Source organism: Erinaceus europaeus, chromosome 8 (genome assembly GCF_950295315.1).
Source record: "Erinaceus europaeus chromosome 8, mEriEur2.1, whole genome shotgun sequence".
Lineage (NCBI taxonomy): Eukaryota > Metazoa > Chordata > Mammalia > Eulipotyphla > Erinaceidae > Erinaceus > Erinaceus europaeus.
Genome location: NC_080169.1, coordinates 62,725,271 through 62,741,063, shown reverse-complemented (window position 1 = coordinate 62,741,063; position 15,793 = coordinate 62,725,271). Strand labels below are relative to the sequence as shown.

The 15,793-nt window shown below is 34.5% G+C and overlaps 1 protein-coding gene across 1 annotated transcript in view; it reads right to left on the bottom strand.

The window, feature by feature from the left end:
• The window catches only part of SEMA3D (semaphorin 3D), a 227,712-nt gene that overhangs the window by 42,175 nt on the left and 169,744 nt on the right, over positions 1 to 15,793 (bottom strand). The window contains exon 11 of the mRNA XM_007530229.3: positions 9,721 to 9,865. Within this exon, the coding sequence (XP_007530291.1) occupies positions 9,721 to 9,865 (145 nt within the window). The remainder of the gene's footprint in view (positions 1 to 9,720; positions 9,866 to 15,793) is intronic.

Below are 15,793 nucleotides of genomic sequence, written 5' to 3'. Positions count from 1 at the left end.
ATGCACTTAAAGGGGAATGATAGTGTGACTAGGTCATAGCACTCCTTCAGTGAAATAAAATTTAGAAACTTTGGAGTCAGGACATGCAGATTGTGGTCTTACTTCTGCCTCACTCTTCCAGAATTGAATTTCTAAATGGAATAGAACTTATGATATCCTCAGAAATTTTCAAAGTTGGTGGCAATATTATAGTACTTATTAAGTAAGTGGAAGGTCATGCAGTGAACTAATGCTGAGGAGAAAATAAAGCTGTGAATTGAGGTTTGTTTTTTTTTTTTTTTTAGAGAGGAACCTATGGGCTTGTTAAGCATAAAATAAGGTTTCCCTGGTTTTTCATAGGTTTAAATTAATTAGAAAACTCATAAATCAAATCATCAAACAACAATAAAATTTCAGCATTATCCTTCAGGTGCATAAATTAGAGGGAAGAATGTTAGTGTGTGGGAATTTTTCCATTTTTCAGTCACTTGATTATCACAGTCTGAAACACTGTAGATCAAAAAAAGAATTTTAGGATGTTACTTTTGAATTACATTTTTTTCCCTGTGATTCAGGAAACACCAGTGTTTAGAAGAAGTCAATCTTAAAATATTGCTATAGGGCTGGGTGGTAGCACAGTGGGTTAAGTGCACATGGCACCAAGTGTAAGGACTGGCATAAGGATCCCAGTTCGAGCCCCCAGCTTCCCACCTGTAGAGGGGGGTCACTTCACAAGCGGGGAAGCAGGTCAGCAGGTGTCTCTCTCTCTCCCTCTCTGTCTTTCCCTCCTCTCTGGATTTCTCTCTGTCCTATCCAACAACAACAATGACAATAATAATAATAACAACATCAACAAGGGGAAAAAATAGCCTCCAGGAGCAGTGGATTCATAGCATGGATCCCCAGCAATAACACTGGAGGAAAAATATATACATTGCTATAATATAGTCAGCAAAATCCTACTTAATAGGACCAACCAAAATCATGTCCTAAACATAATTTATGAGGTTCATGACCGTACACCATCTTCAAGCTCATCAAATCTCTGTGAGTAAGGTGTGTTAAAGAAATATGTCATTGTTCAAGTCAAATATTTTTTGATGTATTAGGAATAGATAATAGTATACTCAGAGTGCTGGGAATTGGGAAGTCCATGGCCATTTCAAGTCACTGTCATTGAGAACTATTGCTAAGGTGAAAGTGGGAATCTCTAAGCAATTATCTCAGTTCTAAGTCAAACTATTGCATACATCTGAAACTTATAAGAAATTAATCATTGATAAAACATTCTATTTAAAATCAACGGGAGTTGGGCTGTAACACAGTGGGTTAAGCGCAGGTGGCGCAAAGCACAAGCACCGGCATAAGGATCCCGGTTCGAACCCTGGCTCCCCACCTGCAGGGGAGTCGCTTCACAGGCGGTTGAAGCAGGTCTGCAGGTGTCTATCTTTCTCTCCTCCTCTCTGTCTTCTCCTCCTCTCTCCATTTCTCTCTGTCCTATCCAACAACGACAACAACAATAATAACTACAACAATAAAACAACAAGGGCAACAAAAGGGAATAAATAAATAAGTAAATATTTAAAAAAAATAAATAAAATCAACATTATAAACCAATATGAAGTTTAGATAAGGTAATGATGCTTTGATACTTTAGAGCAAACAGTTTTTGTTTTTTTTAACAGGTAGATAGATATTCAAGCACCTAGAAATGAACTGGCCCATGGTAGCAGTATAATTGATCTAACAAACTTTCCAGTGGACCTGGAATCAAAAGAATTTTATCATATTTCAGTGTAGTTTAAATTGTTCAACTAATGTTTGGTAAGCAATAGTTAAGAAACATTAGACATATTGACATGCATATCCTGGGTTTGAGAAATTTTATCTCACAACACAATAAAAGTTCAGCCACACAGGATGAAAACCATTTAATCTTTATTTTCTCAAGAGAAAACCTATCTAAGGACTTGGACAAAACTGGGACATCTTAATTAAAGTATTTGAGATGCTATAAAGAGAGAACTATTTATTTAGACTTGGTGGTAGGTGAAAGTCCAGTTAAGTTTAATGGCTAATTGACTAATATATGGTACTGCTTCAATTAACCCAAAGAGTGAAGAATTGGAGTCCATCCCCCACTTAGTCAGCTGCAAATGTGACGGTCTTGCATTCATGAGGCCTCCACTTTCTTGTTCTTGTACCACATATGCCAGAGTGGTGTTCTGATTTCTCTCTTAATTATTTAATCTTTTTAAATAATTTTGTCTAAAACCAAATTGGAGAGGGGAGCTGTTTATTCAGTCACTATCTGAAACTTAACAGTGATTACTTAAGCATTCACAGGACAATATATATTTATTTATTTATTGGATAGAGACAGCCAGGAATTAAGAGGTAAAAGGAGAGAGACAGACACCTGCAACACCGCTCGTAAAGCTTTCCCCCTGCAGGTGGGGACTGGGAGCTTGGAACTGGGTCCTTGCACATTATAACATGTGCACTCAACTAGGTGAGCCACCACCAGGCCTTGATATAATATTTTTCTTATCAAAAGAAAGATGATGTATTAACTATGGCCAAAAATAAACAATGGAGCAAAAATAAATAGGAAGGTGGGGATTAACTTAGTGGTTTAGATAATTTAGTGCAAACAAAAGAAAAAATTAAGAAAAAGAGGTGAAAATGCAAATATCCAATGTGTGCATAACACTCACCATAACCACCACTAGATTTAGCTTCCTCTCATTACAAAATAAGACCCTTACCCTACTCGCCACAGTCTCTTCTTCTTTCCCACTAATAAACACCATAATTTTCATCAAGTGCAAGTGTTAATTCTGCTGTTTTTTTTAATGGTAACTTTCTCGAGTTACTTATTGTGAGCGAAGTTATTCAATAATTGTCATTCGTTTCCTTACTTATTTTACTTAGCACAATCACCTTAAATTCATCACCTTAAATTCATTTTATTTCAAATAAAATAATTTTATCTTTTTAATGACATAATAGAATTTCATTGAACATATATATTATAGATATTCCACAGGCATTGCTGCTTCTTCTCTCCTCCTCTCTCTCTTTCTTCTTTTTAACTCCAGAATGACTTTACAGAGGGAATGCTGACTTACTAGATTATTTTCAGGAGAGCAGAATGGCACCTTTCCCCAAGATAGGTGTCAATGCATTACACCCTTAGTTTCTATATCCAGTCACATTTTGTTTTGATGGATATCATATGTACCATGAGGTGCATATGATTCGAGGTCCTTTTTAGCATGTTCTTTACAATATGACTTTGTTTCAAATGTTTGAAGTAACAACTTCATAGTGTTTTTAGAACCACTATTTTAGTATCTTTTAGTATATTTAAATGAAAAAAAAGTTTTTGGGACAGGTGGTGGCACGCCTGGTTAAACATACCCATTACAGTGTGCAAGGACCCGGGTTCAAGCCCCTGGTGCCCACCCAAAGGTGAGAAACTTTCGTGAGTGGTAAAACAGGGCTGCAGGTGTTTCTCAGTCTCTTTCCTCCTCTATCTTCCTTCCCCTCCCCTCTCAATTTCTCTCTCTATCCAATAATAAATAAATAATTTTTTTAAAAGAATTTAAAAAAAGAACAAGTTTCACTTATGACAAATTAGTGAGAATTACAATGTGTTTATCATTCACTGTCAATAAGGATACATTAAAAACAAATCATGAAGTTAAAAGAGGGTATCTATTTCTACCTGTTATTTTATGTGCATGTCTTGATATTTGAAAGTAAAGCCAAGGGAGGCTAGAAGGTGGCTCATTTGGTAAAGTCTACACATTACCATGCATATGGACCTGGATTTGAGTCTTCAGTCACCATATGGGAGCACATGAAGAGAAGTTTCATGTGCACTGCAGCAGTATGATTGTGTCTCTCCTCTTTATGTGTCTCTCTCCCTCTCAAGCTCAATCTGTTCCTCACCCTTTAATTAAAGAAAGGGCAAAAAAAAAAAAAAAAAAAAAACCTTTGGGAGTGATAGAGTCATGCTGGCACTGAGTACCAGAGATAATCCTGGTGGCAATAAAATCAAAGTAAAGCTAAAATATTTGATGTAATAATTGAATTCAAAAAAAAATTACATTTCACATTTTGGCTATGGTGCACAGTGTCACACAATCAAATGAGCATACATATCTTCTTTAAAGATCCTGATTTCAATTTTGTTGGACTGACATCCAAAGGTGGGATTGGTGGGATTTATGATAGATTTTTAAAGAATTTTCTGAAGAATTTTCATATTGTATGCAGAAATGAGTTAAATGTGTGACTATTGGGTGGTGCTAGGTAGCACAATGATTATGCAAAGGAGACTCTCATGCCTGAGGCTCTGAAGTCTCAGGTTCAATCCCCTGCACCTCCATAAACCAGAGTTGAATAGTGCGCTGGAAAAAAAAAAAAAAGACTATCAATGGAAACAAGTAGTCTCATAGAAAAGAGGAAAAGAATAGGGAATTAGAGGAGTGGGAACTGAGAAATTTATAGCCAATGGTTATATAGTTTCACTTATATAAGACAAATTCTGGAGATTTGCTGAATTAATTATATCTATAGACAACAGTAACATATTGCACACTAAAAATATCTACCAGAAGGACATATACTAAGTATTTTTCTAATCTTTTTGACAAGAGAATAGCTTAAAAGTGGAAACTTGCCTTTACGTAGAAAATGTGTTAATGTTTTACATTTATGCAAGATTGAAAAAATTCCTTATTGGTAGCTGGGTGATGACACACCTGGCTGAGTACACACATTACCGTGTACAAGTACCCAGGTTCAAATCTCTGGTTTCCACCTGCAGGGAGGAAGCTTCATGAATGATACAGCAGTGGTATAGGTCTCTCTCTCTCTCTCTCTCTTTCTCTCTCTCTCTCTCTCCCTATCTCCCTTTTAATTTCTTTCTGTCTCTATCCAAAAATTTAAAAAAGTATTATATAAAATTCCTTATCAATGCATAAAACCACACAGTAACTCTTACCAAAAATCAAATACGTAAGTCAGTAGATAGCTTACACAGTAGAATAACTAGATTCCTATGCATAAAAAGCTGTGGGTCTTTACCCTAGATATACCATGGCATCAAATGAAACTCTAGAGATGGTGTCATCATGTTATGGTGTCTAACTCTCTTTCTCTCTCCCTCTCCCTCTTTCTCTCCTCTCTTGCTCTCTCACTCTCAGACTGTATCTTTCCATATACATAATTGAAACTTTACAACAATAATGGGTAAAGTTGAACAAAAGTGGAATTAGCATTTTGAAGGCCATGACAGCATCTCTCTCTCTCTCTCTCTCTCTCACACACACACACACACACACATACACACACATACACATCAAATATAAAAAGTAAAATATTTTACTGCTACATATTTTCTCCAGGTTCTGAGCATCCCAGAAGTCTATGATTCTGGGGGGCTGACTTTTGATTGGTTTCTCTAAGTGACCTGTACCAATCATGGAAATATACTTTTTCCCCCCCATATTCCATATTTGGGGCTTCTTAACTACCTAAATTGCAGTTCTTTTGATTGAAAAAGTTGTTCAATCATTCCATTTGGACACTAGAGGGCAGAAGAATCACTTCAAGTGAGAAAATTGTAAGCTGATCCTGCTTCATTGTAGTTTCCAGGCTTCTTAGCATTAAAAAATAGTGTTATTATTGCAAGACTTGGAATTTAAATTTTACTTGATATAACAGGAAGATATACAAAAATGGAATCAGCTCTTCAGTAGTAGTAGGTAGTGTTTATCCCTACACCTGTCTGTATGATAATGACAATATGCAGCCAGAGGAGAATAAAAAGAAGTAGAGGAGGAGGTGGAAGAGGAACTCTAAGCAGATCATTCAGCAGCATGTCAATAAGGTAAATTAAGAGCAAAAATGAATATTAGAAATAATCAAAATTAAAGGACAAAAGATAAGAAAATCCTGACATCCATATTAATTTTGATTTTTAATAATATGATGTTGGGACATTTATAAAAATAATTTGGGCATAAATTTCCTCCTTTGTAAAATGAGGCTGAATTTTATAGTTTCTATCATCCATTCCATTTCTTACATTGTCAAATTTTACATAAGTAGTTATTTGATACACCATGAAAATAATTACAATGATTTTATGAATACAGTGAATTAAATTGTCAGATTAGTTTATGTAAAGTGTATTCGCATGATCTGTTTTCATATTAGATATGATATTCCTTACTTCAATGCCAGTTCTCTAAATATAAAACATAATGTAGATGATCAGAATAATAGTATTGCATGCAAATAGCAAGATCCATTTTAAAAATAGTAAGAAAACAAGTTTACCAAATAATGCATGCTTTTAAACATTTTCATATTTGTTCACAATGATTTTTAAGAGAACATAAAAGTATTTGTTTGGAAATAATTGTATCCTTTTGCTAGGGTGACCTCCTCTGATATGACCCTGCAACACTGTTCATAGAGGCAATCAACACTTTGCTCACACAGAACAGATTGGAAAAGGCTGGTCAATAAAATAAAATGTTAAGATACTGTGATTTTATTGACAATAGATAATAAAACAGTTAAATGTTTGAGAATGGTTTATAGCTTTGATTCTGTGCTCTTAACAAGAAAGACTCTCCCTTTTAATTAAAACTACAAAACAAACTTATATCCAGGAAGAACTAGATTTTTTTTTAATGTCTTATAGTCCTATAGAAGAATATAATTTACCTGATTAAAGTCAGTATTCTTTCCAAGGGAAAATCTATCTTTCTGTATCCATTACAATACAGTGACCCAAGTACAGACTACAGTTAAAATTTTAGTTAAAAGTATAAGCCATAACATATTTTGAAAAAAAAGAAGAAAGAAGATTTATGAGAAATATTAGTGTTTGGAAAGGATACTTGGATAACTGTGCTAAATGAAATTTCTCTATGCCTGGGATTTTTTTTTCCTTTTCTCAATTCTTGAAAACAAAAGTATGTGTTCTGAATCAACCCTATTCCCTAGAATATCTCAAAACCTTTCATAAACATATAGAACATAAACTTTGTATTTAGTCCATTTTGAATACTCTAGCAGCAATGAAGGGTTTGCTTAACAAAATGCAGTACTTCTTTCTTGCTAATGAAAAACCTTCCTTACCATGAGTCAGGTGGTAGAGCAGTGGGTTAAGCGCATGTGGTGCTAAGTGCAAGGACAAGCATTAAGGATCCAGGTTGGAGCCCCTGCTCCCCACCTGCAGGGCGTTGCTTCACAAGCAGTGAAGCAGGTCTGCAGGTGTCTGTCTTTCTCTCCCCATCTCTGCCTTCCCCTCTTCTCTCCATTTCTCTCTGTCCTATCCAACAACAATGACATCAATAACAACAATAATAACTACAACAATAATAACTACAATAACTACAACAATAAAAGGGCAACAAAAGGGAATAAATAAATTTTTTTTTTTTTAAAAAAAAACCTCCTTACTGACATACATGTTTATCTATGGGAGGTGGTAATTTATTCCATTTCATAGAATTGGTGGGCAAACGCTAGAAGAAGAAGAATAGAATTGGTCATGCACTTGAGAGTGCAGTCATGCGAGCTGACTTTATTAAACCTGTGATGATATAAACAGCTCTTTCAAATACTTACCAGGAAGAACTTAGAAGTGACTTCAGTCACCTCTACAGTACCACTTACTTACACAGTCATTATAAAGTAATAAAATCTGAATGCACTAGTATATAATCATTTTGATAATCCATTTTAATTCTTAGTATTTTAGTAGCTAACTTCAGTATATATGCATGCAAATGACTTTCAGTGAAAGTCATTTCTGATTTGCAAAATTTGCCTAGATAAAGAAGTCTGCTAAATCATTCACACCTTTGTCACTTTGGGCCAATTACTCTACTTACTTGAGCCTCAGATTGTTTCTCTGTTAAATGGCATTCACAGTAATAGCACTTAGTTCATAGAGTTGCTATGAAGAATGAACTAAAATGTGCAAAACCTTTAGAAGAGGGTGTAAGTCCATGGACCCCACCTGTAGGGGGAAAGTTGCCAGTGAAATAAGTCTGCAGATGTTTCTATCCCAGTCCCCCCTTATTTTCCCACTTCCCTCTCAATTTATCTGTCCTATCAAATTTTAAGGAGGAGGAGAAATGTTGCCAGAAGCAATGGATTAGTTGTGCAAGCACTGATCCCCAGCAATAACCATGGTGGAATAAAACAAAAACAAACAGACAAACAAAACCTTTAGAAGACTGTTTCTAAATGTGTCTACATGATACATTATTATTAAAAACAAAGATATATTAAAATATAAATACATATATTGCATTATAGTATATCCCTTTAATATATATATATGTATATATACACACACATATATACATATATACACACCAAGTTGAAAGTTTGATGTTCAAAGAAAATAAAGAAAAATATGTAAATTCAGAAATTCATTTGTAAAAACCATTATTTTCATAAAAGTTACCTTATACAATAGGCCTAGGAAGGATACTTTAAAACATATTTATAATGAGTTATTATGAAAGAAAATAGGAATATACTGTGTACACACTTAATTAAATTACATAGAAGAAAATAGAGAATTCAGAAACCCTGGCTTCCAGCTGTTTTCCCTTTTAAGAATGAACATATAAAAAGACAGTAGTCAGTGAAATTTGATGAGTTAAATCAGCAACTTTTCTCAGAATTTCTTATAGTTATTTTGACTTGGCAGAAATATTCTGAATGAATTATATGTGAAAATTGTACACATTATTTTTTCATGTATACTATGTCATTAAACAACCCCAATTATTTCAGTAACAAACTATTTTCATTATATCAATAAAACAAAAAAAATATCCCCTGTATAGTGCAAATACAAATGTTTAAACTGCAGAGACTTTTAAAACAGATGCATATACTCTAAAACACATTTCTAACATTCATAAGTTCTTGAAATACAAATTTATATAATTTGAATACAAATTTGGACTCAGGCTTCTGTAGGTCTTTTCTCTATCTAAAAATACAGATCATTCCAAGAAGAGACATAATAAGGAAAGATAAATAATACATAAGGAGAAAGGAAATTATTTATTTATGTATGTATTTATTTACTTATTTATTTGCCTCACCTATTGCAACATTACTACATTTATCCTTATACTTTCTATTTTAGGTAGTGAGATTTAAAGAAAGAGAGAGACACCACAGCATCTCTCTGCCATATGTGGCTCCATACTGCTTCTAAGTGCTGCTGGGGATCAAACCAAGGACCTCCTCCTGTAGTAACGTGCACTTTACCAAGAGTAAAGCTCACTTAAATGAACCATCATAATTGACACAACATTTTCAAAGTAAAGAAGATTTTAGTCATATGCAGAGTTGTATGAAGGCATAATGCCTATTTGGCATTTCCATCTATTTAGTAGTATTTAACATTCTAAATCCAAAATCAATTTGATGACTATAGACTTACTGAAGATAAACTCTGTTCTCAGCACATCTCGTGCTTATTGAGTGTCTGTTGTTTCCTGTATCACTTAATAGTGATATTCAAAAGAAAAATGTTAACTTTCAGTTAATACCCCACTATAAATAAGTTATTTCTTAAGTCCACCATTCATGTTTCTTTGGTGAATAGTACAGTCCATTATTATAAGACTATAAAGAGTTTGTGAAGCCTAAGAAAAGCTTTATCTTATTACACTAGATACATACTGTGCCAGGTCGAGGATAAGGAATTCTTCCATCATACTGCACCCAGCGATGGTCTGCACTTTCTTTATGAGCATATGGACCATTAAAAACTGCTCGGATATCAGCCATACTATACACACAAACAGCAGAACCTTTGAAGATGGTGCTGAGAGAAAATAACATTAGGTTATGAACTCATGATTCATTTAGTGGACATTTATACCAGGGATTTTGGACAAATACATTCAACAACTTATATTTGAATAGTGTTCCAGACTAAGTATGCATATGTCCTTAAGGATCACAAGTCACGCAGTATTGAGTAAAGTATAATAACTATAGTAGTTGGAGTCGGGCAGTAGTAGGGTTAAGCACAGGTGGAGCAAAGTGCAAAGACCAGCTTAAGAATCCCAGTTCCAGCACCGGCTCCCCACCTGCAGGGGGGTCGCTTCACAAGCGGTGAAGCAGGTCTGCAGGTGTCTATCTTTCTCTCCCCCTCTCTGTCTTCCCCTCCTCTCTCCATTTCTCTCTGTCCTATCCAACAACAACGACAACAACAATAACTACAGTAATAAAACAAGGGCAACAAAATAAAATAAAATAAATATTTTTAAATGTTTTAAATAATAATAACAGTAGTGGTAGTTTTAGTGAACTAAACAGTCACAGAATTAGAAAACTGGCATATTTTTTTTGTAGTTGTTGCTGTCAGAGTTTCACTACTTGGGGCTAATTTTGTTTTCAAATAGCTAGCTAGCTAGAGAAGCAGCAGCAGCGCTGCTGCTTCCCACAGGGTGGTGTGGTTCAGGTTCAAACTTGGGTTGTGTACATGGCAAAATAGGCACACTTTGCAGGGGACTTATTATTATTTTTTCTGTCAGCCTAGTACAATTTCAGAGAAGATGCAGTCACTAAATTGACAGTTAATGGATAAATATTAGCTGAAAAAATAGTATATAGAGGAATATGCAATAAAAGTAAAATAATAAATAACCCTACATTTTCTTCAATTGTATTTCAAGAAATCTTATTTTAAGTTATTATACCTTAATATCTTCTAAAACTCAAAGCTACAGTGTCCACTTTTCTTAAATAAAGGATTTACTTAGAATACAAATTAAATGTCTTATTTGTCTTTTTTAATGAGAGTACTGTACATAAAAATGGGCTGTTAATGATTTTTCTTATACATGTGTTAATAATTGTCGAAATAATCTTTTTGTTGCTTCTGAATTTTCAATTTATATCTACAACTTACCTGATTCTTTTTTAAATTTAAAAAAAAATTTTTATTTATTTATTTTCCCTTTTGTTGCCCATGTTGTCTTCTGATTCTTAAAATTATTATAACTAATGTCCATGCAATCAAGGGAAAGGCAATTTCCACAAGAATTCAGTAAATGGGGGGGGGTGGCACACTGGTTAAGCACATGTTACAGTGTGCAAAGTTCAAGTTCCCAGTCCCCACCTGCAGGGGTAAAGCTTTCCAAGTGGTGAAGTAGTGTTGTAGGTTTCTCTCTTTCTCTCCCCCTATCACTCCCTTCACTCTCGATTTCTGGCTGTCATTATCTAATAAATAAAGATAATACATTTTTAACAAAGAATTCAGTAAATGGAGGCTGTGTGGTGGTGCTCAAAGTTATGCACATATGTCACAATGCTCAAGGATGCATGTTCTAGCCCCTTGTCCTCACCTGGAAGAGCAGAGCTTCATGAGTGATGAAGCAGTGTTTGTTGCAAATGTTTGCCTGTCTCTCTCCTTTTATTTCCTCCTCCTCTCTGTCTCTACTAAATAAATAAACAAATAAATAAAAACTCTAAATGTTTGCATGATTAATGAGGAAAATTATTATCACTCTCATCTGATACTTCTAGAAAGCAAAAGGTATTTCCTTTGAGATTAAAACTTTCAGTAACCTCTGTTCTTCAGTATAAGCTCACCTTTTATTATCTAAGAGATATAGACAGATATGATTTTAATATCACACACACACAAAAAAACCTCAGAATCCTAAAGTATGACTAGTTTATAATTATTTGTACTCTTAGAATGACATTAATAAAAAAGTACCAGTAAACAGACAACAGAGAGAAGCAAGTTAGTTGGTAACAGAGAAGTGATATGCACATAAAAATCACAGGATCTGTCAATGATTTTAAAATGATGAAGCACCATGTTTAATGGCACAGCTTTTACCACAGATTAATTGGACAAAGGATGTGACATGCATCCCAACATTACCTCAGGCTTCAGGAAGCCATTAAAAATAAAATAATAAAGCACACCAAGAACAAAGAACTCACTTGTGATTTCACATCCTTGGTGGGCAGAAACTTAATAGAAAAAAAAAGAGAACTATCTTGGGGCTACATTTCCCTGGCACATATCTATGTCTATTGCAGGGAACCCACATTGACTTCAAAGATAGCTTTGTGAATGGAAAGATGCCAGAAGAAGTAAAGCTAAGAAACTTAACTTGAGTAACTATGGGAACTTGCTCTTCCTACAACTTTTAAGTTATAGATAAACTGGCATAAAAATGTGGTCCACAATAGCAGCTTCCTAGTGTGTCTTCTTTATTCTCATATTTAAATATTCATATTGAAAAAGTATTCACGTGTCCCAACATATTCAGAACAAAAGTACATCCGAATTTACCTCTAAGGTGTTATAAATTGAATGAGAGAGTAATGAAACAGGGAAAAATATATAATTTTCCTATAAATTATTCTATGAACTGAAAGGAGACAGACATACTATATCTCTAATATGGGTATCACTGATTCCTTCAGTAAAAAATATTAATGAATACTGAAAACAGCTATAGAAAAAAGTAAAAGGTGTTTTAAAGAATATACTAAACAGTATTATGAGACAAGAATCAAGACAAACATTGAAAATAGTCAAATTTAAGTTACTGAAATAAATGAAAATTAAGACAATGGATGTACAAACTATTGTATTTACTGTCAACTGTAAAACAATCCCCCAAAGAAGGAAAAAAAATTAACAACAACATAAACATAATGAAAAAAGACAATGGGTAAAGTATAAATAGACAAGATGATGGAATAGTAAAATAGCCCAGGACTTAAAAGTATAAGGTCCTGAGTTTGCTATCTGGCACAGAATATGCCAGTGTAAAGCTGTTTCTCCCTATTATATCGAAGAAGAATAACAGGTAAAAAGCAAATAAGATGACATGTGCTGACATTTCAAAAATCAACTATGTTCTACCTCTGAAACAGGGAGTTATACCCCATATAATCTTATAATCTTGTAAAATACTGTTAAATCACTATCAAAAATAGATAAATCTGGGGGAGTCAAGATGGTGACTTTGAAACAATAGCTGGCATGATCTCCAAAAAGAAGAAGCTTACAACCTGGGATTTTCTGGATAGGGTAGAATACTGGGCCATGGGTGAACAATGGGTGATCAGGGTGACACTAAAAAAGAGACCTATAACCCACTCTTTGGTTGGCAAACAGAGGCCAAAAGGCCTCCACTCAAACTCTAAAAGCCAGAAGAGAATAACAAGATATCTGTTGAGCCCTGAATGAAAAAGGGTTTCAACCAAGGATGATATATCCTGCTATATATACTTCATTCAAACTAGATGGAGGGATCAAAAACTTCTCAGATAGGCAACAGTTGAAGGGGGAAACCATCACCAAGCCTTCCCTGAAAGAGGTGTTCTAAAACACCTCTTATAAACAAGTACAGAAACGAGACCTTCCACTTTCTGCATCCCATAATAACCCTGGGTCCATACTCCCAGAGGGATAAAGAATAGGGACAACATCAAGGGAGGGGATGGGATACAGAGTTCTGGTGGTGGGAACTGTGTGGAGTTGTAACCTTCTTATCCTATGGTTTTGTCAATATTTCCTTTTTATAAATTAAAATAAGAGAATATCACCATACTACTTTCTATATATCAGAGAAAGTTATTGAATAAAAAGTTATTGAATAATGGCACTACAATATATTACATCCATTATATCTATTAAATATATCCATTATATCTATTACATATTATATTATATATCTATTAAATATATCCATATATATTAACTATATCCATATCTATTAAATACATCCATTAAATATATTAAATCCATTATATCTATAAATGTCAATGGCTTAAACTCACTCATGAAAAGGTACAGAGTGGGAGGATGGGTCAGAAAACACAACCTAACCATATGCCGCATGCAAGAATTCCACAAACCCAACAAGACAAACACAGAATTAAAGTGAAAGGATGGAAAACTATCATACAGGTTAATGGACCACAAAAAGGGGCAGGAACAGCCATTCTCATCTCTGACACAATAGACATTAAATAAAATAAAGTAATAACAGATAGGCAAGACCATTACATAATGATTAGAGAATCAATCAACCAAGGAGATTTAAAAATTATTAACATCTATGCACCAAATGAGGGCCCATTTAAATATATCAAACAGCTACAAAGAGCTACAAAAATACATCAACAGTAATACAGTAATAGTTAGAAACTTCAGCATTCCACTCTCACACTTAAACAAATCAATGAAGCAGAGAATCAGCAAAGAAACAAGAGAATTAAATGAAGAGATGGGCAGACTAGACCTTCTGGACATTTTAAGAATTCTTCACCCTCCAAAAGAGGAATACACATTCTTTTCAAATTCACACAGCACATCCTTAAGGATAGACCACATGTTAGGCCACAAAGACAGCATCAACAAATGCAAGAATATTGAAATCATCCCATATATCTTCTCAGACCACAGTGGAGTAAAGTTAACATTCAACAAAATATAAAGCCACCAAGCTAGAGAATCTGGAAGAAATGGAAGAATTCTTAGAAACATATGCCCTTCCAAAACTGAACCAAGAAGAATTACAAAACATAAATGCACCAATCACAGACAAAGAAATAGAAACAGTTATTAAGAATCTTTCCAACAACAAAGGTTCTGGACCAGATGGCTTTGAATTCTACAAAACCTTCAGGAAACAGTTTACACCTATACTTCTAAAGCTCTTCTATAAGATTGATGAAACAGGAACACTCCCTGCCATCTTCTATGAAGCCAACATCACCCTGATACCAAAAGCTGATAGGGACAGAACAAAAAAGGAAAACTACAGACCAATATCTCTGATGAACATAGATACCAAAATATTGAACAAAATCCTGGCCAACTGGATACAGCAGTATATGAAAAAGACTGTTCAGCATGAGCAAGTGGGGTTTATCCCAGGAATGCAAGACTGGTTCAACATACATAAGTAAATCAATGTCATTCACCACATCAATAAAAGCAAAGCCAAAAACCACATGATTATCTCAGTAGATGCAGAGAAAGCCTTTGACAAAATCCAATGCCCTTTCATGCTCAAAACACTGCAGAAAATGGGGATGCAACAAACCTACAGCTAACATCATACTCAAGGAACAGAAGCTGAAAGCATTCCCCCTCAGATCGGGGACTAGGCAGGGCTTGTCCATTATCACCATTACTCTTCAACATAGTATTGGAAGTTCTTACCATAGCAATTAGGCAAGAGAAAAAAAAACAAAGGAATACAGATTGGAAGGGAAGAAGTCAAGCTCTCACTATTTGCAGAGGATATGTTAGTATACATAGGAAAACCTAAAGAATCCAGCAGAAAACTACTGGAAGCTATTAGGCAATATAATAATATATAAAAGTTTCAGGCTACAAAATCAATGTACAAAAATCAGTAGTATTTCCTTATGCAAACACTAAATCTGAAGTAGAGGATATCCAGAAATCACTCCCATTCATTGTTGCACCAAAATCAATAAAATATCTAGGAATAAACATGACCAAAGAAGTGAAAGACTTGTATACTGAAAACTATGAGTCACTATTCAAGGAAATAGAAAATGATACCAAAAAATTGAAAGACTGCCAGCCTCTGTGGAGAGAAGTCTGGAGAACTCTCACAAGGCTAGACATGTACCTCCAAATGACCTAGTAATTCCTCTCCTAGGGATATACACCAAGGACTCCATTACACCCAATCAAAAAGATAATGTGTACACCTATGTTCATAGCAGCACAATTCGT